Source organism: Anarrhichthys ocellatus, unplaced genomic scaffold (assembly GCF_004355925.1).
Source record: "Anarrhichthys ocellatus isolate YVR2014 unplaced genomic scaffold, GSC_Weel_1.0 scaffold164, whole genome shotgun sequence".
Classification (NCBI taxonomy): domain Eukaryota; kingdom Metazoa; phylum Chordata; class Actinopteri; order Perciformes; family Anarhichadidae; genus Anarrhichthys; species Anarrhichthys ocellatus.
In genome coordinates, this window is record NW_022280194.1 from 195,582 (window position 1) to 219,360 (window position 23,779).

General features: G+C 43.8%; 2 protein-coding genes across 2 annotated transcripts; one reads left to right on the forward strand and one right to left on the reverse strand.

The window, feature by feature from the left end:
• bfsp2 (beaded filament structural protein 2, phakinin) lies at window positions 1–5,914 on the forward strand. Its single transcript, XM_031878146.1, has 6 exons — window positions 1–521; window positions 2,473–2,555; window positions 2,731–2,887; window positions 4,962–5,123; window positions 5,209–5,334; window positions 5,421–5,914. The coding sequence occupies exons 1-6, from the start codon at window positions 102–104 to the stop codon at window positions 5,664–5,666; spliced, it is 1,194 nt and encodes a 397-aa protein (XP_031734006.1). The 5' UTR covers window positions 1–101; the 3' UTR covers window positions 5,667–5,914.
• A 1,656-nt stretch (window positions 5,915–7,570) lies between these two features.
• Window positions 7,571–18,054, reverse strand: klhl18 (kelch-like family member 18). The gene is given in 11 exon segments (XM_031878129.1): window positions 7,571–8,432; window positions 8,434–8,778; window positions 9,493–9,604; window positions 9,861–9,965; window positions 10,043–10,265; window positions 12,328–12,464; window positions 14,056–14,216; window positions 14,305–14,503; window positions 16,783–16,923; window positions 17,006–17,136; window positions 17,923–18,054. Coding segments are annotated over 11 exon segments (1,728 nt in total). The 3' UTR covers window positions 7,571–8,390.
• Between the last annotated feature and the right edge of the window lie 5,725 nt (window positions 18,055–23,779).

Sequence of the window (23,779 nt, forward strand, 5' to 3'; positions counted from 1 at the left end):
GCCTCCTGAACAAAGGCGGCCATGTTTCCAGAACTCCGTCCTCCCATAAATCCCGGAGCGAGCGGCTGTGAGTGGTTTGACCCTTTGAGCTGCTGACCATCATGCCTCTGCCCCGACGCCGCTCATCCTTCCTGGGACAGCCGTCCTTCGAGCGACCGTCCACGTCCTCCGGCGGGCGGATCGGTTCGGCCCCCCGAGGTGTCTCCGTGGGCTCTGCCCCCCCCGTGGGAGGGGCCTCCTGCCTGGGGACGCGGGTGTCCCGACGTGCTCTGGGCATCAGCAGCGTATTCCTTCAGGGGATGAGGAGCAGCGCTGCGCCGGTGCTGCCCCGGGCAGCGGGTCACGGCGCCGCAGCTGCCGGACTGAACGGCTGCCTGATGGAGTACAGAGACAAAGTCAGAGCTCTGGAGACACTGAACCAACAGCTGGAGGAACAGATACGACTCTCTCTGGACCGCAAAGCATCCAGCGCTGGAGCCTGGGGGCCACTTAGGAGGGAGTGGGAGGACGTCTACAGACAGGTGAGGACGGGTGGGATAGGACGTCCACAGACAGGTGAGGACGGGTGGGGGAGGACGTCCACAGACAGGTGAGGACGGGTGGGGGAGGACGTCCACAGACAAGTGAGGACGTCTACAGACAGGTGAGGACGGGTTGGGTAGGAGGTCTACAGATAAGTGAGCATGGGAGGGGGAGTGCAATATATGCAGTGCAGGAGTGCAGTATAGGGCTGTGCAAAGATATCGATATAGCTCACGATGGCGATAACTTCTTTAATGGTAATTTATTGCTACGTCAGCGACTACTATCAATATGTAAAAAAATGAATCCTGCTTTAAACGGATTTAAAATGTCCTTTAAATTGAATGATGTATGATGATGGATATTGACTCATGTTGGATGTATCGTGTAGACTCGTGATGGATGTATCGTGTAGACCCGTGATGGATGTATCGTGTAGACTCGTGATGGATGTATCGTGTAGACCCGTGATGGATGTATCGTGTAGACCCGTGATGGATGTATTCGCGTGAGTAGATTACATACAAAGTCTATGCACAGACGCGATGAGACTGGAGTGACGCAAATTTGCAATGGTGAGTTGCAAATTTGCGTCACTCCAGTCTCATCGCGCGAGTTGAAATTTTTCAACTTCGGTGAAAAAAATGGCGTGGCGCTGCGGCGCAATAGCCTAGCAGCGTTGAGATGTTTCTCCTGTCATCACTGACGTCCTGCCGTTGTTGAATCAGGAAATAAATACTGTAGCCGTCTGTGTTCACCCAGAGCTCTACGATACCTCATATCAATAGAGACCGGACCAAACTATGTGTATACATGTGTGTGTGTAAACCTTGCGGAAACTAACTAAACATGAACTCAGACTTTTTACAAATCGGCATCATTACGTAGTTATTTCGGAGTCCCTTTTTGTCCCTTTATTGCAGTTAAATCACAACCAAATCAGTTTATTTAGTGTTCATACAGCTGTAGTAAACAGCCGACATGTGGCTCACTAGACATAGTGAATACAACTCGATAAAATCCACGGAGCTCCTCCGGACTGTTATGAACCAGATATGACGGCGTTTAGATTCCCGTGATATCTGGAACCTCCACAACAAGTACAAAGCAGAAATAGAGGTTATTTTTTCCATAGTTGATTGCGGGCGGTTGAACGATTTCCAGGGCGATAAGCCACGGTCCCTCTCTGGCGCATCCAGCACGATTCACGTGAATGAACACAAATAGTCCCGGCGAGACCGGCGGTGCGAATGACGCGATTAACATTTGGTGTGAACACGGCAAAAGGAAATGACAGACAACCTGACAACTGGTAGGTGAACAGTTGAGGGTTTAAATACAGAAGAGGTCTGATGAGCTACTGGAACACAGGTGAGGAACAAAACAGACGGAAAACTAAACAAAGGCAGGAAGTAAAGTAACTGATGAAGCATGTGTATGTGAATGACAAAATAAAACAGTAAGTGAAATTAAATAGAGTTCATGCGAGTCATAACATGCTTGCCAATGCACAGCCCTATCGTATAGGACAGGTGGGGAGGACGTAAACGGACATGTGAGGACAGGTGTCCTAACAACAGGAAGTTAGTCGTAGTTTGTCAGCAGAGACACAAATCATGAAGGAGGTTAAGAGTCCCTCTAAAGGTTCAGAACTCAGTGAGACATGAAACACGACATCATTATCTATGAACGTCCATGAGGACAAAAGAATCGTCTGTCTTCAGGTTTCCTTCAGTCTCACAGTGATGTTACCATGGTTTCACTGTGTGTGTGTTAGCGTGGTTTGACTGTGTGTTACCATGGTTTCACTGTGTGTGTGTTAGCGTGGTTTGACTGTGTGTTACCATGGTTTCACTGTGTGTGTGTCTGTGTTACCGTGGTTTCACTGTGTGTGTGTGTGTGCTGCCCCCTGCTGGCTCCAGCGGCTCTCAGCTCTCTGGTTTCCTGCAGGTCAGTGAAGCGATCCTGGACAACGCTCGGCTGATGCTGCAGACGGAGAACGTTCAGGCCAACGCTGAGGACTTCAAGGACAGGTCAGAAGTCACACACACACACACACACACTCCTGTTGACTTTTTTGCAGGTTTTACAGGTTTAAGTAGACCCGTGTTAGGCCAGGTTTAAGTAGACCCCAGTTAGGCCAGGTTTAAGTAGACCCGAGTTAGGCCAGGTTTAAGTAGGAGGAGTAACGTGTACCTCGTTATGCAGGTTTGAGAACGAGCAGCCGTTCAGGAAGGCGGTGGAGGACGAGATCAGCTCTCTGTACAAAGTGATCGACGACGCCGACCTGACAAAGGCCGAGCTGGAGGAGCTGATGGAGAACATGAGAGCTCAGCTACGGAACCTGGAGACCAACCACGAGCAGGTTCATCGGGCTTTTACCTCAGTTAACCACTGAACGGAGAGACAGAGTCATTATAGTCAATGTAAAAACATACAACGAAATTAAGTTGGCGACTCAGTCAGTACAGCAGCAACAGTTAAAAAGTGTATAAAAACATTAAGACAAGACATGTCTGATTTAAAACAAGACATTAAATAAATATATACAAGATAAAACACAGGCATCAATGGCTTCAAAGTAAAAAAGGTGCTTTGTTAAAGTGTTTCACCGCAGCACTGTCCGGTGTGAGCTGGGTGGGGTGGTGGGTGGTGGTGGAGGGGTGATGTAGGAAACCGCTCTGGGGAAAAAGCTGTTCCTCAGCCTGCTAGTCTGGGTTCTGATGGTCCTGTATCTTCTTCCTAATGGCAGTGGAACAAACAAAGAGTGACCCGTGTGTGTGATGTCTGTACAGATGTTTCTGGCCTTCTTCTGGAGGCGGCCAGCGTACACAGTGTCCAGGTCAGGCAGGGTGACTCCCACAATCCTCTGTGCTGTTCTAACCACCCGGGCCAGGTCCCTCCGGTTCTCTACTGTGCAGCTGGCATACCACACAGTAAAGCACTGACACAGGATGCTTTCAATCACACTTCTGTAGAACTTTCCCAGAAGTTCAGGGGGCAGGCAGCTTGTTTTAGCTTCCTCAGGAAGAAGAGTCTCTGCTGGGCTTTCTTCACCAGGTGTGATGTGTTCAGGGACCAAGTGAGGTCTTCAGTAATGTGGAGCCCCAGGAATTTGATGCGGTCCACCCTCTCCACCTCCTCCCCACTTATGTAGAGTGGAGAGGGTGTGGTCTTCCTGGACCTCCTGAGGTCCACTATCACTTCTTTGGTCTTGGTGGTGTTCAGGACCAGGTTGTTGTCCGAGCACCACTCAGCCAGATGTTGGACCTCCTGTCTGTAGTGCGTTTCGGCATTGTTGGAGATGACTCCCACCACAGTGGTGTCGTCAGCAAACTTCACTATTGTGTTGGAGGAATAGGTGAGGGAGCAGTCCTGGGTGAAGAGGGCCGGACTGAGCACACGGCCGGGCTGAGCACACAGCCCTGCGGTGCACTAGTGTTCAGGATGGTGGTTGTTGATGTCAGGTTCCCTATCCTGACATTCTGTGGTCTGTTTGAGAGAAAGTCCAGAATCCATGAACAGAGTGATGTAGAAAGTCCAAGGTTTTTGAGTTTATGCACCAGTTTCTGGGGGATGATGGTGTTGAAGGCAGAGCTGAAGTCAATGAAGAGCATCCTGACGTATGTGTTAGGGTGCTCCAGGTGAGACAGGGCCATATGAAGAGTGATGGAGACCGCGTCCTCCGTAGACCTGTTTGCTTGGTACGCAAACTGGTGGCTGTCCAGGTCTGCTGGGAGGACGTCCTTGATGTGTGATAGTATCATCCTCTCGAAGCACTTCGTGATGACTGGGGTCAGGGCGACTGGGCGGTAGTCGTTGAGGCAGGTGACTGCGGTCTTTTTCGGGACAGGGACAATGGTGGTGGCTTTGAGGCAGGTGGGGACTGCAGCTTATTGCAGGTAGAGGTTGAAGATGTTAGTGAACACCTCTGCTAGCTGGTCGGCACAGGTCTTCAGTGTGCGGCCCGACACTTTGTCCGGTCCCGCTGCCTTGGTGATGTCGATCCTCCTCAGAGCGGACCTCACCTGGTGGTGCTGGAGGAAGAGTGTCTGCTCCTCCTTGGGCTGGGTCTTCTCAGCTCTTGCTCCGCTGTGCTGTCTATCAAAGCGGGCAAAGAAGCGGTTTAGGGTGTCGGGGAGTTCCCTGTCCTGACTGATCTGTGTGGTGCTGCTCTTGTAGTCAGTCAGGGTTTTAATACCTCTCCACATGCTCCGGGGGTCATTGTTCTCGAAGTGTCCCTCGATGCGCCATTTGTATCTGCGCTTGGCCTCTCTGATGCCCTCTCATGTGACCCGTCTACTTCCCATCTGTCTCTCATGTGACCTGTCTACTTCCCGGCCGTCTCTCATGTGACCTGTCTACTTCCCGGCCGTCTCTCATGTGACCCGTCTACTTCCCGGCCGTCTCTCATGTGACCTGTCCGTCTGTCCTTACAGGACGTGCGAGTCCTCTACAGTCAGATGGCAGGACTTGAGGTGGATGAACCTGACGCTCCCATAGAAACCAGTCTGGACCAGATCCTGGCCTACATCAGGAGCCACTGGGAGAAGGTGACGGAGAGGAACCGAGCCGAGACAGACAGCTACCTGGAGTGTAAGGTAAGGACATCTCACCTGCACAGGTGTCCTCTCACGTGGCACTGGTCCTTTAAGGTGTGTGTTGACACCGTGTGTGTTGCTGCAGGCGCAGTGTGTGAGCAGCAGACTAAGTCCGGAGGAGGAGCAGGTGGAGGCGCTGAAGGCCAAGTGTAACGACACTGGCTGTAAGATCCAGAGTCTGCAGGCCGAGACCGAGTCCATCAGAGCGCTGGTGAGACACGAATGAGCTCGATCGATAAATTCGATCAATAACGGACCTCAGAATCGCCTCACGGTGTGTCTGTTGTCGTCCTACAGAGACGCGGTCTGGAGAACTCGCTGGGCGACGCCCGGCACTGGCACGACATGGAGCTGCAGAACCTGGGCTCGGTGGTGGCCAAGCTGGAGACGGAGCTTCACGACGTGCACGGCGAGATCGAGCAGCAGCGGCGCGACTACGACACGCTGCTGAGCAACAAGCAGCGTCTGGAGCAGGAGATCGGAGCATACCACGGCATCCTGGACGGGGAGGAGAGCCGCTTCCAGCCAACAGAGAACCTGTGAGTCCACCATCAGACCAGGGTCATGTGACCAAACCGTCTGAGGCCAAAAATGTCAAAGATTAACCCATAAACCCATCCTTTATTTACTGTAAACATTAATGAGGGGGCACCAGGGCCACCAGTGCTTCTGCTACTCCATGATCTCCATGACCTCCAGGACCTCCATGATCTCCTGGACATTACAGTCATTTAGCAGATGCTTTATCCAAGCGACTTACAATTCAGATTCTATCACATTTCTACACCGTACGGGAGCAATTTTGGGTTAAGTGTCTTGCTCAAGGACACATCGACATGCGACTAGCAGAGCCGGAGCCGGGGATTGAACCGCCAACCCTCTGATTAAAAGACGGCCCTGCTATCCACTTAGCCACAGTCGCTACATGATCTCCTGAGTGAGTGATGCTGAGAACCTGCAGCAGAAGTGTGAATGTGGTGTGATATCAGAAGAAGTCCTCAGGTAAACCAGTTCCCAAAACACCTGAGGACCTGACCTGAAAGGGTCTAGAGTGTAGAGGCTTCTGGTGTGAACTGAGCCACGTTAAATTAGAAAAGTCCGATAACTCCAACATGACATGAACACACCATTAGAACCTGGCACCTTTCCATTGGTCTCCTTCAGCTGCTGGAGTTACCTGTGAGACACACACCTGGGAGATGTCAGTTGGTCACTTGAACGTGAATAAATCCAGGTGTTTGACCTGATGACATCACAGTGTCATGTGACATCTGTGATCAATAATCTGCTTCTTTTGTTGTTGATGTTTCTGAATGAAAATAAAAGTTTTCAAACAGATATTAGAACGTTTCTTAAACAGACTTTAGTTCGATGGTTTGATTTATGTCTGAAACATAACATGCATCGTTCACACACATCAGAATATTATCATTAATCTGAATAATCTTTATTGATCCACAACATCAATAAATCATCACTGCTGATGTACGGCGGCTGCAGAGCGACAAATCAATAACCTCACTTCATCTTGTTCATTATGATTTAATCTGACGTTAAACTTCTAGATTCATTCTTGAGCTTTCATCTCATGTTCATGGACTTCATCAGCAGGTAGAAAGCTCTGGGAGGTTTCCAGTAAGTGGATCTATGGTAGGAAACATTTTTAAATTATGCAAATCCAAAAGGTTAGTAAATGAATCAAATATATATTGATGGTGTGAGTTGTATTTAAAAAGCTTATTAACTAACTTTCATCGATGTCCATCTAACATTATGACGGTTCCTGCTCTGCAGAGGATGAACCCTCCTCTAGCATCATCAGGAAACTGTCACCATGGTCACATGACAGGATATTATGGTCTGTAACAGACAAGGTGACTTCTTGGCCCAATCCCAACGTCCCCCCTAAACCCTCAGACCCTGAACCCTCAAGGACTCACTGAGGTCACTTGGTGAGTGGGTGAGTGAGAGACTGTGAGGGCTTGAGATGGTGGAAATATGAACGGGACATATCACCTTACCATAAAAACAACAAAACATATGATGTATAGTTGTGTGTATTTATTGTATATTATTTACTCCCTGATGTGAACGTCTTCAGGCTCTTTCCTCACTAGATGAGGTAACTTCAGATAATCTATTTACTCGTTTTTGTCAAAATGGCTTCAATGACAAAATCAAATATTTGATGAATAAATAAATAAATATCTTCTGATTTCATGTTTTAATGTTCCATCTTTAACCCTTAATGTTTCTGAGTACATGTAATACTCCAGGCTGAAAACACTGATCCGACCTCTTTGTTTACCTTTTTGTTACGTCTCCATGCGTCCACTGGTTACCCCGTGTTTAACGTCACATTGCAATGATTTGTGGGTAATTCCCTTATGCTAAGGGTTCATAAAGAAAACAAAATGTCTGCCAGAGCCTCAAACACTCAATGATTTGACAGACAGAACTAAACCCTCACGGACTTCGCCTCAAAGTCCGTGAGTCTGTGAGGGGGGGCATTGGGATTGGGCCTGAGTCTCACACATGACCGTGGAGACAACATGTAAACTGACTGTAAAGAGAACGACTTAGCAACATGTTTTGACTTCCTCCAAAATAAAAGACTGAGCTTATAACATGTAGCAAAGGAAACGACTGAGGTCCCCTTCAAAATAAAAGGTTGTGATGTAAACGACAGGAGGAGCAGAAAGTTAACGCGCATCTTCACCCCGACGTCTAAACCACCAGCCAACCAAAGTAACGTTAGCATGAACACATGGTGGACATTAGCAAGCTAACATTAGCTTAGCTTAGTTATAACCAGCAGACTAACGTCAGTCTGAAGGATTGGACTCGGCTTAGAGTTCAGTTTTGTGTTTTTAATTTAAATGTTTGTCTCGTGAACACAGACTTGTTGAGTCTTCTCCGTGTGTCTGCAGCTCCATTTCAATCACACTCTGATTACAGTCGATCAATAAAACAGTCCAGTGAGCTCATCCTGTTCCAAGAGGAAGTGACTTCCTGTTGTATAAAATCAATATTGAACATTAATCAGTCCACACGCTCTCTTATAGCACAATGCTAGCAGCGATCGTCCACGGGCTAGCTCTACCGTTTTTACCCATAATCCCACAGGGCCGGCCTCAGTGTGCAGGTCTGAGCCCGACCGTCGTACCGATGAAGCTCAGCGAGTGCCGGCGGAGGGCGTCGTCTTCCCGCCTGCAACCGTCAGTAAGGAATAGAATCCCCGGCCTCCGATTGGGGGGGCTTAGGGGTTTAGGCGGGCTGCAGTGGGATGCACCCGACCCCGACCCCCCCCCTCGTGACACACCATGGGGGTCATGAAGGTCCAGCGGTCGGTGTCGTGGTTGTACATCTCCACGGAGCTGAGGTTGGACTGCCCGTCGTAGCCGCCCACCGCGTACAGACGTCCTGATGTGGAGACCAGCGACACTCTGCTGCGCCGCGTGTTCATGGCCACTAGGGGGCTCCACTGCCCCCCCGCCGAGCTGAACACCTCGGCCCCGCTCAGGAAGCCCGAGCCGTCGTACCCCCCCGCCACGTACATGAAGCTGCCCAGAGCGGCCGCTCCGTGACGGCAACGCTTGTTCATCATGGCCGCCGCTGGGTGCCAACGGTTAGTGTGGTGGTTGTAGTACTCCACCTGGAGGGGGGGGGGGACAATTAATACATTTGTATTAAATACATTTATATATCTAGAGTCAATACATTTCTATATTTATAATAAACACATTTATATATTTATATTAAACACATTTATATATTTATAATAAACACATTTATATATTTATATTAAACACATTTATATTAAAACACATTTATATATTTATATTAAACACATTTATATATTTATATTAAATACATTTATATATCTACGGAGCAGTGTGATGCTCCCTTTACTGGTCCTCTTTTTTACATTTGAAACACCTCAACAACCGTGGAGGACCTGTTGGTCGGGTTCTTTGGGTTCTTTGAGGAACTCTCAACAATATCCTCAGTGTGGGTCCACAGTTCTCCTCCTCTGATGAACTCTTTCTGAGTCTTCTAACGGTTTTCCAGAACTGAGAGTCCTTCTCCATAGTCTCCCCAAACTCCTCCCATATACGGGTTTTTGCTTTGGCTTCTGGGGAACGGGTCCCTGACTGCTGCTTCAGGAGAGCCCTGAGCCTTCTTATGTTTACCGACTGATAGCAGCCGCCTCCACAATAGAGGCTCTGATCACGGCCCACTATGTCAACAGCCTCTTCTGGAGGTGGAGCCTCACATTCACACTTCACCCCCAACAAGTTTATAACACATTTATATATTTAGACAGTTTTAGAGCTTTTTAACCTGAACCCTCGTCAATCAAACTGACCGTGTTGAAGATCTGTAAACCGTCATGGCCGCCAGAGACAAAGATGCGTCCGTCAAACACCGTCACACCAGCAGCACTCCGACTCGCACTCATCTCCGTCACCACCGTCCACCTGCAGATCAATACTATTAATACTTAATTAATTAATACCATTAAACAGCAGGCCCATGTATGAGGCTAGCGTCAGGCCCCCGCATGAGGCTTGCGTCAGGCCCCCGCATGAGGCTTGCGTCAGGCCCCCGCATGAAGCTAGCGTCAGGCCCCCGCATGAAGCTAGCGTCAGGCCCCCGCATGAAACTAGCGTCAGGCCCCCGCATGAAGCTAGCGTCAGGCCCCCGCATGAAGCTAACGTCTATCAGGTAACTCACCTGTCGGTCTCTGGAGAATAACACTCCACAGAGTTCAGAGATGATTTTCCATCGTAGCCACCGCACACGTAGATATGACCGTCAATCACAACCGTTCCCATGGCGCTGAGGATGACAACGTGTTATTAGTCCTCTACTGTTTCAGGATCAGTACAGAACCGTGTATTGATCGGAGTATTGACCTGCGCTGGCTAGTCATGCTCGACACACGTGTCCAACTGTCCGTCTCCGGGTTGTAAACCTCCACCGTGCTAAGACGTGATTGGCCGTCGTATCCACCAATGGCGTACAGTAGCCCGTTAACGACTGCCACGCCCACTCTGCTGCGAGCCGTTCTCATTGGCTGACAGCGCTCCCAGAAGTTCCCAATTGGATCAAACATTTCGACAACGTTTAAGGAGTCACCTGAAGAGAAAAACACTGGCTGTCAGGACCAATCAAATCATCTGAGATGACATCACACAACCTGTGATTGGTCAGTCATTTAAACTTCTGAACTGAGACCGGTATAGAACTAAATCAACTCAATTACCTAAAATACGCTGATTTGCGTGGAACGCTCCGATGTGTAGCATAACTGCTGATAAGTCATCAGTTGTAAGCAGTTTGTTGATGCGCACATAGACCTATAAAACTTAAGGTGGATTTACATTAACTAATTAGTAATTGTATTTCTGATCTTCTCTGTATCCTTTTGTAAGGGTTGAATTATGGAATTGGAAAAAAAAAAGTTGGTGAAAGCAAGATGTAGCGTTTGTTTTAGACGTGTCTGCATGTCCGCGTTATTGGAAAATTAGAGACGTGAGAAACTGGACATGCATATTAATGCTATTAAAGTAAGAGACAAAGCATAACTTTTTTAAATAAACGTACCCACTCACATCTGAAATGAAGTCACAGATATTAAACAATCTAAGAGCCCAATATGATCAGAATCCTGACACATGAATTCACTGTCCAACAAAGATGTTAACAGAGAGGAATAGAGCTGAAACAAGTGGTTTAATAACTATTGATAAAGTCTTATGAGAAGATAAGAAAAATATAATATCATTACTTCACCCGGAATGAACTGAATTTGAAGCTACAAGACAATTCAGTTAAATTTATTTAAGTACTGTATTTTAAGGTTTTTTAACAACTTTCTATTTTGTATTTTATTTTTTTAATCCAGCACATATTTATTATTTATAATTCATTGAGTTCATTTGAAATCTGACAATAAATACTGTTTAGATATCATTCAATTTAACTTTATTTGATTTGTCAGTTGTTGACATACAGACGTTATTAAAACTGTTGGCTTCTTCAATATTTATGGGACTAAATCATAGAACAAATTAGACATTATTGTTCTGGACCTTTGATGAGGACATTCTCTCTAACTGGACCTCATTTAATTTGAATACCTCTGATGTACAATATTGTGTTATTATTAGTGCTGGGCAACGATTACAATGTTTAATCACGATTAATCTCATTGTTATGGCAAAGTTCAATAATGAATTCAAAAGTAGTGTATTGCGCACTTTTATTTTAAAGTACTGCTATATGAACAAAGGTCAATAACATTTGGTGTAAACACTTTAAACACATCAGGTTGTTGTTAGCAGCAGTGTTCTCTTCACACAGCAGCAGTTCTATCTCTTCACTATCTGTGCTCAGTGTGTGACTGTGTGTGAAACATTCCACTGCTGTGCAACATGAATAACATGTTTCAGCATGTTTCATCTACATGTGTGTGTTGTGTCTTCATGACAGTCAGAGCATGTGAATGCAGCTCTACTGTTCATCAATATAATGCTGTAACTCAGAGGTGATGATGGTGACCCAGCGATCAAAGAATAAAGACACTTTACCCACAATTTAGGTGTATTTTCCCTTTAACTCACGATATGCAGGTAACATGTTTTATACTTAATGTGAATATAATTCATACTTTGTTGGCATCTTATTCTGAAAACCGGATGTTCGTCTGAAGAAACCGGATGTTGTCTCACGTTAATCTTTCCGCTAACTTTCAAAGTCCTTCGCTCGCTCCCGATCTGTGCCGTTTAAATGCCGTGAATGTCAGCATATAGGTGCACTAACATGTAAGTGTCTGATGAGTTGACCACGGAGATCTGAGTGTCTGCTGACTTTACCGCAGCGATGTCCAGTAGTCTCCATTCCTCCACCGCTGCCAGTGAGCAACAGACTTTCAAAATAAAAAAATGCGTTAACGCGCTATAAAATAATTGTCGGCGTTAATTAATTAATGCGTTAACGCGATAATAATGCGTTAACTTGCCCAGCACTAGTTATTATATATTACATTACTCAAACAAAAGGTTGAAAGAATAATGGTAGAGGTTAGATTTATTCTATTGGTTAGTTAACCAAAGGATTAATCGACTTATAAAATAATAATCGTTCCTTGCAGCCTCAGACAGGTGTGTTCAGACAGATGCACAGGTGATCTGTGTACCTGAGCTGTTGAGTCCTCCCACAGCGTAGATGAGTCCTGTGATGGACGTACAGCACCTCTGTCTGGTCTTGAAGGCGGGAAGATGAGGACGACGTTCTGGCATCAGGTGGAAATCTTTAGCTTCATCCACCAGATCTCTGACAGGAAACAGGAAACACAGCAGATTCAGAGTCAAGATTCAAAGTCAAGAGTCAAAGACAACTGTCAAGAGTCAGAGACAACTGTTAGAGTCAAGAGTCAAAGACAACATTCAGAGTCGAAGACAACAGTCAAGAGTCAGCGTCGACAGTCAGAGACAAAAGTCGAGACTCAAATACAACATTCAGAGACAACAGTCAAATACAACAGTCAAAGACAAGAGTCAGAGACCACCGTCAACAGTCAAAGACAACAGTCAATAGTCAGAGACAACAGTCAATAGTGAGAGACAAGAGACAGAGACAACAGTCAAAAGTCAGAGACAACATTCAAGAGTCAACAGACAGAGACAACAGTCAATAGTGAGAGACAACAGTCGAGTCAAAGACAACAGTCAGAGACATCAGTCAAGAGTCAGAGACAACAGTCAATGTCAGAGTCAGAGACAACAGTCAAGGGTCAAAGACAACAGTAAAGAGTCAAAGTCAAGAGTCAGAGTCAACAGTCAGAGACAACAGTCAAGAGTCAAAGACAACAGTCAATAGTGAGAGACAAGAGACAGAGACAACAGTCAGAGACAACATTCAAGAGTCAACAGACAGAGACAACAGTCAATAGTGAGAGACAACAGTCGAGTCAAAGACAACAGTCAGAGACAACAGTCGAGTCAGAGACAACAGTCAAGGGTCAAAGACAACAGTAAAGAGTCAAAAACCAATAGTCAAAGTCAAGAGTCAGAGTCAACAGTTAGAGACAACAGTCAAAGACAACAGTCAGAGACAACAGTTAAGAGTCAAAGACAACAGTCAAAGACAACAGACAAGTCAGAGACAACAGTCAATAGTCAGAGACAACAGTCAATAGTGAGAGACAAGAGACAACAGTCAAAAGTCAGAGACAACAGACAGAGACAACAGTCAGAGACAACAGTCAACAGTCGGAGTCAACATTCAGAGTCAAGAGTCGAAGACAACAGTCCGAGACAACAGTCAAAGGCAAGAGTCAGAGACCACAGTCAATAGTCAGAGACAACAGTCAAGAGTCAAAGACAACAGTCAAAGACAACAGTCAAGAGTCAAAGACAACAGTCCAAGACAACAGTCAAGAGTCAAAGACAACAGTCAAGAGTCAAAGACAACAGTCAGAGACAACAGTCAGAGACAACAGTCAATAGTCAAAGACAACAGTCAATAGTCAAAGACAACAGTCACGAGTCAAAGACAACAGTCAAAGACAACAGTCAAGAGTCAAAGACAACAGTCAAGAGTCAAAGACAACAGTCAAGAGTCAAAGACAACAGTCAGAGACAACAGTCAGAGACAACAGTCAAGAGTCAGAGACAAGAGACAGAGGCAACAGTCCGAGACAACAGTCAACAGACAGAGACAAAAGTCGAGTCAAAGACAACAGTCAAGAGTCAAAGACAACAGTCAGAGACACCAGACAAGAGTCAGAGTTACCAGTGAAAAACTAGGGATTTTTTTTGGTTTTTGAAACATCAGGCAAACTTAAATTTCAGGCATTAACAAGGGGTTGGCATGAGCAACATATTATTTGTACATAGCAGCAAAGCTGCTTGTTTTGTCTCACCTGCATTTATGGCAGCAACGTACCAGTTCCTCCTGCTGGACTCTGTCTGACAGGAACTGAGGTCGACACAGAGGAAGTCTGATCTTTGACAGCAACTCCGGCAGCACCGATTCCCTCAGGTCCTGGTCATGATGAACCCAGGCCAGCACTGCCTCAAACACCTGCACAGGTACAACACATTCAATATTCTTCAAACACCTGCACAAATTGAACAGGTGCGTCTCTCTCTCACGGCTTCAGGTGTCTCACCTGTTCCTCTGCTTTAATGTTGAGTTCGTCACAGCCGACCAGCTCCAGAACCTCCTCCGTCCTCAGACCTAGAAACTCCTCGGACACAGAAACCTCCACAAAGTGCTGATGGAGAAAACTGTTGGCCGAGTCGTACAGAGTCGTGCACATCATGGTCTCTGCAAATTGTCTCACTCCCAGACAGTTCTTAGGGTGTAATCTGAGCACCACGGAGCAGCAGACAGACAGACAGACAGACAGACAGAGAGACAAATAGAACATTTTCAACACTAAATCCGCAACTACATCTGCTGGTGAGGATAATATGATTGAAAGCTGCAGAACACCTACAGAGGCAGAGGTTTAAAGTAAAGTCTTCAGATTCATGGAAATATTTCTGATTTGTAACAATGTCTTAAAAAATGTTTTACTTCTTTAAAACACATCTACAACCTTGGGTCCACTCTAAATGTATCATATAGCACAGGACTTCCATCTATTTTGTATTTCATACTTAAATATGAAGGTTTGGTTTGTAAGTCAGACATTTTAAATGATTGTAGTTAACATATAAACTCGTACTCTGATGAGTCAGAGTGTACTGTAGTTAACATATATATAAACTTGTACTCTGATGAGTCAGAGCGTACTGTAGTTAACATATATATAAACTTGTACTCTGATGAGTCAGAGCGTAGTGTAGTTACATATATATAAACTAGTACTCTGATGAGTCAGAGCGTCCTGTAGTTAACATATATATAAACTAGTTCTCTGATGAGTCAGAGCATACTGTAGTTAACACACTGTATATATAAACTAGTACTCTGATGAGTCAGAGCGTACTGTAGTTAACATATATATAAACTAGTACTCTGATGAGTCAGAGCATACTGTAGTTACATATATATAAACTCGTACTCTGATGAGTCAGAGCGTACTGTAGTTAACATATATATATAAACTAGTACTCTGATGAGTCAGAGCGTACTGTAGTTAACATATCTATAAACTAGTACTTTGATGAGTCAGAGCGTACTGTAGTTAACATACAGTATATATAAACTAGTACTCTGATGAGTCAGAGCATACTGTAGTTAACATATATATAAACTCGTACTCTGATGAGTCAGAGCGTACTGTAGTTACATATATATAAACTAGTATTCTGATGAGTCAGAGCGTACTGTAGTTAACATATCTATAAACTAGGACTCTGATGAGTCAGAGCGTACTGTAGTTAACACACTGTATATATAAACTAGTACTCTGATGAGTCAGAGCGTACTGTAGTTAACATACTGTATATATAAACTAGTACTTTGATGAGTCAGAGCGTACTGTAGTTAACATACAGTATATATAAACTAGTACTCTGATGAGTCAGAGCATACTGTAGTTAACATATATATAAACTCGTACTCTGATGAGTCAGAGCGTACTGTAGTTACATATATATAAACTAGTATTCTGATGAGTCAGAGCGTACTGTAGTTAACATATCTATAAACTAGGACTCTGATGAGTCAGAGCGTACTGTAGTTAACACACTGTATATATAAACTAGTACTCTGATGAGTCAGAGCATACTGTAGTTAACATATATATAAACTAGTACTCTGAGTCAGAGCGTACTGTAGTTACATATATATAAACTCGTACTCTGATGAGTCAGAGCATACTGTAGTTAACATATATATAAACTAGTACTCTGATGAGTCAGAGCGTACTCTAGTTAACACACTGTATATATAAACTAGTACTTTGATGAGTCAGAGCGTACTGTAGTTAACATACTGTATATATATAAACTAGTACTCTGAGTCAGAGCGTACTGTAGTTAACATACTGTACATATAAACTCGTACTCTGATGAGTCAGAGCGTACTGTAGTTAACATATCTATAAACTAGTACTCTGATGAGTCAGAGCGTACTGTAGTTAACATACTGTATATATAAACTAGTACTTTGATGAGTCAGAGCGTACTGTAGTTAACATACAGTATATATAAACTAGTACTCTGATGAGTCAGAGCATACTGTAGTTAACATATATATAAACTAGTACTCTGATGAGTCAGAGCGTACTGTAGTTACATATATATAAACTTATTCTGATGAGTCAGAGCGTACTGTAGTTAACATATAAAGTAGTACTCCGATGAGTCAGAGCGTACTCTAGTTAACACACTGTATATATAAACTAGTACTCTGATGAGTCAGAGCGAACTGTAGTTAACATACTGTATATATAAACTAGTACTCTGATGAGTCAGAGCGTACTGTAGTTAACATACTGTATATATAAACTAGTACTCTGATGAGTCAGAGCGTACTGTAGTTAACATATATATAAACTCGTACTCTGATGAGTCAGAGCGTACTGTAGTTACATATATATAAACTAGTACTCTGATGAGTCAAAGCGTACTGTAGTTAACATACTGTATATATAAACTCGTACTGTACTGAGCGTGTGCAGTGGCGTCTCACTGACCTCTCCTGCAGGAAGGAGCAGCAGGCGTCTTTAACGTTCTGCAGCTGCAGGAAGCTTGAGCCAATCAGCAGAGACTGAACGTTCTGCTGGTCGATGGCAACGTGGCCGCTGTACGCAAAGTTTATCAGAGCCTCCAGAGCACTGCAGGGAGACAGGCACTGGTTAGACTGGTTAGAATCTGTACTGGTCTCAGACTTGTCTGTGGGTACTGGTCTTTGGTTACCTGGGGTCCATGCCCTGCATCAGGATCTCGTCCTGTTTACACTCTACCATGTCCATGGTGAACATGGCATGAAAGTACGGGATGGAGGCCGCCAGCACGATCCGGTGAGCGCTGAACTTATGATCCCCGACCTGCAGGAGGACAGGAATATATTCATACAAGTATTCTCACCTGCAAGCCTCACAGTGTACTTTACAAACTGTATTCACCTTTACAGACAGTCGAGCGTCTCTGACTGAAGAGCTGTCCTTGTTATTTGTTGCTGTTGTACTTTGACTGTCTTACTGTGTTCTATATATACTGTATGTGATGTTGTCTTTAATAAAGGGTATAATGAATCATTAATAAGAGCAGGGGCCTCTGTTGATCATTGATCATTTAAATTAATACCCACATTGTAATGACACAGAGCTGGTTCAACCGGCAAAGTACTTCAAATAATTATACTTTTGCTGCTAATACTTGCATATCTTTACTTCAATCAGGTTTAGAATGCAGGACTTCTTCTGCAGTAGTATTTTCTCAGTGTGGTATTAGTACTTCTACTGCAGTAAAGGATCTGAATACTTGTTAACAGCTGATGCTCTATTGTCAGTGAGTCTCGTATCACTCCGCAGCAGCTCAGAGACACAAAGTAGACCCACTCTAGGAACTTTAAATGACCGGAAACACCTGTAGTCATCGACTCTGTGATCACCATGACAACCTGACAGTCGGGGGGTCAAATGTCAGCTGAGCTAGTAGCCTCTGACGTCACGTTAGCTTGTTTTAATAATCCGCTGTTAGCATGTTATGAGCATCTAACGCTACACACTGTTAGCATGTTATTAGCAACTAACGCTACACACTGTTAGCTGACAGGCTGTTAGCCAGCTAGCTAACAGGCTAACTCCGGCCTCGACCGTCGTCGGTTTTACCTTGAGCGTAACGTCACAGAGTTTCCCCTGACGTCGGATCTCCTCCATGACGACATAGCCTCGTGCCGGCAGGTCGTGCACTGAGAAGTGAACTAAGTCCTCCTCGAGCTCTTCACAGAGAACGTCTCCCATCGTAAGCAGGAGCGGCGGAGTGTTCGCGGACAGCCCAGCGAGCCGCCGTACGCATCCGGTCACCTTCAGAATAAAAGAGACCCACTTATGACGATTTAACGTTCGCCGCCTTCAGAATAAAAGACCCACTTATGACGATAAAATACTTTTGATCATCATGATTATCCATAAATGTAAGTTAAACATTTAAGACACTATATATAAGTGAAACTACTTTATTAGAGGCTATCAAGACAATAAAATGTGTTTTAATATCTTTGTCTGTTGTCACATGTCCTGGCTCTTTTGTTATTGTTTTATTTTTTGATTGTAACTATTCTTTTGTTGAATTTAAATAAACTAAAATAGAACTTTAACACTCCCGATTTGGTGATTAGCCTTCAAAATAAAAGGTTAGAGAAACGTTTTAGATATTTAAAACTACAAATTTGTGCCAAAACAAAATTCTAAGCGGCTTTTCCCTGCATGTTTCTTTTAAACATGTATGGATTGAAGCACCATCACTTCCACACGTCACATCCGGTTCTCTGGGTTTTACACAGTGAAGTGTTCATCATAACTATTTTAATTTGAAATTTGCTCTTTAGAATTCTGTCAACAATAAAATGATTAACTAGAAATGAAAATGATCATAATGATTAATGGTAGTGGTGAAGAAGTGGTTTAATGTGTTGTCTTAGAACATTTTACACATCTTATTTCATTCATAGAAACATGTGATACATGTTTAATATAAAAGTTTAAAAACTAAAATGAGACTTCATCAAATACAGGAACAAATAGCATGTCGAGTGGAGACATCTGGCGATCAAAACAAAAACTATTTAAACTTTCACAACTTCTGAATCAGAAATATTATCTGCATCAACATTATTTATTTCATCTTCATCTACAATAATGAATAATACATAAGTGACTTCATGCTGCTGCAAATGCAAAAATGTTCGTGAAATATAAAAAAAGTTTTCTCATTAAATTCTATGAAGTTTTTAGGATCCAACGTCATGAGACTCAATGTGGTGACCTTCGGGGGGTGGACCTCCAAGTGTCTCTGATAAGTGTAATCGGATTACAAAATGTAACACATATTAATCATTTAAATATATTATACGTGTTTAGTATTAAAGTATAAAAATCTAATTCAGACCTCAATAACGTCACAAACAAATAGCGTGTTGTCAACATCTAGTAGATATTTGAATGAACACATTGTCTTTAACTCTCATGTGAGCGTGACATGTCATGTGACGTGTTGTCCATCAGCTTGGTATGAAACCCTGGAATGAAGAGCAGAAGAACAGACTTTGTTCATGTTGGTTTCTTTGTCATGTGAAGCTTCAGTAAAGTCTGTTCAATGATTTCATCTTCACATTCACTTCATCACACAATCAGTGAGTTTGAGCAGAATGTCAACATATAAAAGAGAAGAATGAAAGATCTCCTTATTGATTATGATCAGGATCATTAATATCTTTAATGATCTTTAATATCTTTAATACCTCACAACAACAACAACATCTGGTTTGGACAAACAGTCAATGTGACCATAGATTTCTTTTCAGATGTCCACAAAGAGAACGTGTGGAGGATGAAGGAGGTCTGCTGTTTTCTCTCTTAAGACCCATGCAGTGAAGATAAACAACAACATACTAATACATCAATACGAATATTCATCAGACATGTAGAGCTCAGAGAAGTTCACATCTTCATGCAGAGAAATGTCCGTTCAGGTAAACAAACATCATCATGAGCAGTGATAGCCTCCATGGCTAAACAGACACAGGAAGGAGCTCCACCTAAAGAAACTCAAACATTTACACAACAACTGATGACAAGATGTCAAAGTACCACCCATAATGTTTGACTGACAGCTGATCTCTGTGCAGTGAAGAAACACCACAACAATCAGCTGTCAGCAACAAACATGGAGACAAAGTGAGTTGAAGAGTTCAAACACAGAGTTTAACCCTGAAAGGACTTCTGTCTATTTCAGTTTACAGAACTCAGCTGAGTCTCATCACAATAAAGACGAAGTCCAGCATAGAGAGGCTGAGTGAACGTGGTCTGGACTCTGTGGAGGAGGGTCATGGTTTCAGAGACGCTGTAGAAGGACAGAATACCTGCTCTGTGATCCAGGTACACTCCTACTCTGGAGGACTGAGGACCTGAGACGGGAGTTTGGACACTGTTGTACCAAAAGTTATAACGATTATTGTGATAATCTACCAGTGGGGGGCCGTCAGGGCCTGCAAGGCCTTCTCTGCTGGCCTAAACACAATCACAAAGTTATATCTATTTTATAATTTAATATTTCTTCTTAAATACACTACATGTATTATAATATTTTCCCCATTATCTTATGTTCTCATTGCACAGCTACTGTCTTCCTCAGTTGCTCTGCTTCCAGTGCAGCTTGCTTTAAGTAGAGCTTTTATCCAATCAGATCTCACCTCTGTGTCTCTAGGTAAGAACAGAGGCAGAGGCCTGCAGACTCCTGTGAGGAATTTAAGTTTTAAAGCGCTCCTAATTATGGATATTATATGTTACAATGCATTTACTTATGGAAGTTTAGACCAAGAAGTGTGTTGGAGTGCCTGTAAGAGAGGGGGGGGGGGGGGGGGGGGGAGGGGCTGCTTGAGGTGTTAAGTTAAGATCAGAACAACAGTTCAAAGGCCAAGGAGGAGGGGCTTGTTGGACTTCAGCGAATCAATGAGCTGATCGATGAGCTGAGAGATGTAACTTTGGAGGGACAAAGGCCTCCTCGGTACCACGGGGCAGACACACCAGTCTGTGGTCACTTTCATTACATATACAGACAGAGAGGGCAGATATATAATCATCAGAGGAAGGGTAGATAACGTTCTGCTCACATCTGTTCATATATACGCCCCTCCAGAGAGTGATAGACAATCCTTTAAATTACTATTTGATACAACCATTTCTGAAAGTGAAGGAATGTTTGTCTGTGCTGGAGACGGGAACACAATTCTAAACAAGTACAAAAAAACATAAATCCCGTCAGTCAACAGACCTCGATGTCTTCAGTAAGACACTAAAGAGGGTTTGTTCCATGTTTGGAGGAACCTCCACACACGAGAAAAAGACTTTACTCACTATTCAGCTACTCATCAGGTGCACTCCAGATTACACTACAGACAGACACAGACACCACAGACACTGCAGACATACACAGACACCACAGACACTACAGACAGACAGACACTACAGACAGACACAGACACTACAGACAGACACAGACACCACAGACACTGCAGACATACACAGACACTGCAGACAGACACAGACACCACAGACACTACAGACAGACAGACAGACACTACAGACAGACACAGACACTACAGACAGACACAGACACTACAGACAGACACTACAGACAGACAGACAGCAGGTGAAGGACTGCTCAATAGGATCAGCAGATGTATCAGATCACAATGAAATCTATTTCACTATTTACTGGAATAACAGACTGAAGAGATTATGGAGCCTAAATATTAGCATTTTAAATAATGAGACTGTTGTGAATGAGATTAAGAAATGAATGAGTGACTGCATAAAAGATGAGAAGAATGGCTGATAGCCGCCGCCGCCGCCCCCCCCATTGTATGGGACACGGTTAGAGCAACAATGAGAGGGAGACTGATCTCAAGAACAGAATACTGAAATAAGATGAAGAGGACAAAATACAATGAATTAGAGAAAACTAGAGAAACAACAACACAAAGATGGGGACAAAGGATTTAAACCAGATAAAATATTTAAAAAACAAATTGCACATCTTGAATGACGAACTATAAAAGAAATTGAGATTCACAAAACAAACTTTTTATGAATCGGGACCGAAAGCAACAAGAATATTAGCAGCAGCCTCAGGAAACAACAAATTATTGATTCAATGCACGAGATCAGACCTTTAACTAATAAGAAAAACCTATGAACCAGAAGAAACTCATAAAACCTTTAAAGATTACTACGAAACCTCATACTGACAGCCTAAGGCTGTCAATGAAGATAACGTTAAACAATACTTGTTATCATTAGATCTTCCTTCCAGAGGAAAAGTACAAAACGATGAATTAACGGCCCCATCACAAGAACAGAACTTAGACTTAGCAATTAGTAAGTTGAAAACCAATAAATGTCCAGAGAGTGACTTCTTTAGAGAAGACCTCGTCCTGTAGTGCCCAGCTAAGCTGCAACACCATCATAGAAAGAGGCCGTGACATCAGTCGTCACAAGAGAAGGTCAAAATAAAGAATGTTGTGAATCTTATCATCCAATTTCTATATTGAATGTAGATTATAAACTGTTTACATCGATAATCTCAAACAGAATGGAACTCTTTCGACCAGAGTTAATAAATGAAGATCAGACAGTTTATAAAAGGTCGACAAACAGACGAACCCTACACATTATAGAACCCTACACATTATAGAACAGGCTAACAAACAACATGTAAGTGCAGCTTTGGTCAGTCTGGATGCAGAGAAGGCGTTTGATAGAGTCAGCTGGTCTTTTCTGTACAGAGTGCTAGAGAGGCTGGGTTTTAATAACCAATTCATTAGGTGCATACAATCTTTATATAGAGACCCAACCGCTAGAATAAAGATCAACGGACATCTGACAGGTAGTTTTAAGCTGTTTAGAGGCACTCGGCTGCTGCCTTAGCCCCTCCCTCTTTGCAATATTCATAGAGCCTCTGGCTCAGGCTATCAGACAGAACAAAGAGCTGAAAGGGATCAATATAGCAAAGGAGGAACATATAATGTGACTTTTTGCAGATGACATTATTACCCATCTCCAGAATCCCAACTCAACAATTCCCAAACTTATGACAATTTTGGCTGACTATGGTCGGATGATTGAACATCACCAAAACACAGGTACTCCCTTAACTACGTACCAAGTAAGGCAATTAGGCAGAAATATAAACTGAAGTGGGAAGCACAATTGTTACGTGCCGTGTTGTGTTTCTGCTCTCCCTCTGGTTTCTCTCAGTGTCTTCTCGAGCGCCACCCTCTGTCCCGGATGCCAGCTGCAGCGGCTGATTGGACGCGGCTGCGGACAATCGCGATCAGCAGTGGATAAGAGGAGAGGAGCTCCGGAAGGACAATCTCTTGGGCAGACCACAGTAGTGAGGCTGTGCGTGTGAGCTGACAACCCTTGGGCAACGCGTAGTGGTGGAGCTGCGTGTGTGTTGCACCTTTGTTCCAGCCGTGTGGGCTGTTGTGTGTATAGTGTTGCTTTCTTTCTATAAGGAACTGTTTTCTTTTGCTGCCGTGCAAGCAGCTAGCCTTTTTCCAATAAATACTCTTTTTGTTAACCGTCATCGTCTCTCTTTCCTCGGGAAATAAAGACCGTTACTCCCTGCATCCCTTAGATGCCAAAAAGGGGAACGTAACAACAATCAATAAAATACCTGGGAGTGCTAACCACTCAGGAAATGAACAAAATATATGAAACAAACTACAATATAATAAACGATAGGATACAGAAAGATAGAACAAAATGGTCAACACTAGCACTGGACTTTAGTTCAAGAGTTGAGGTGGTGAAAATGAATGTTTACCTCTTCTCATCACTACCAGTCAGAATCCCAGAACCTCAGTTTACAGCACGGGACAAACAGATATCCAGTTTATCTGGGCAGGCGCAAGGCCAAGCGTAACAGTTAAGACACTCCAAATAGACAAGGAAAACGGAAGCC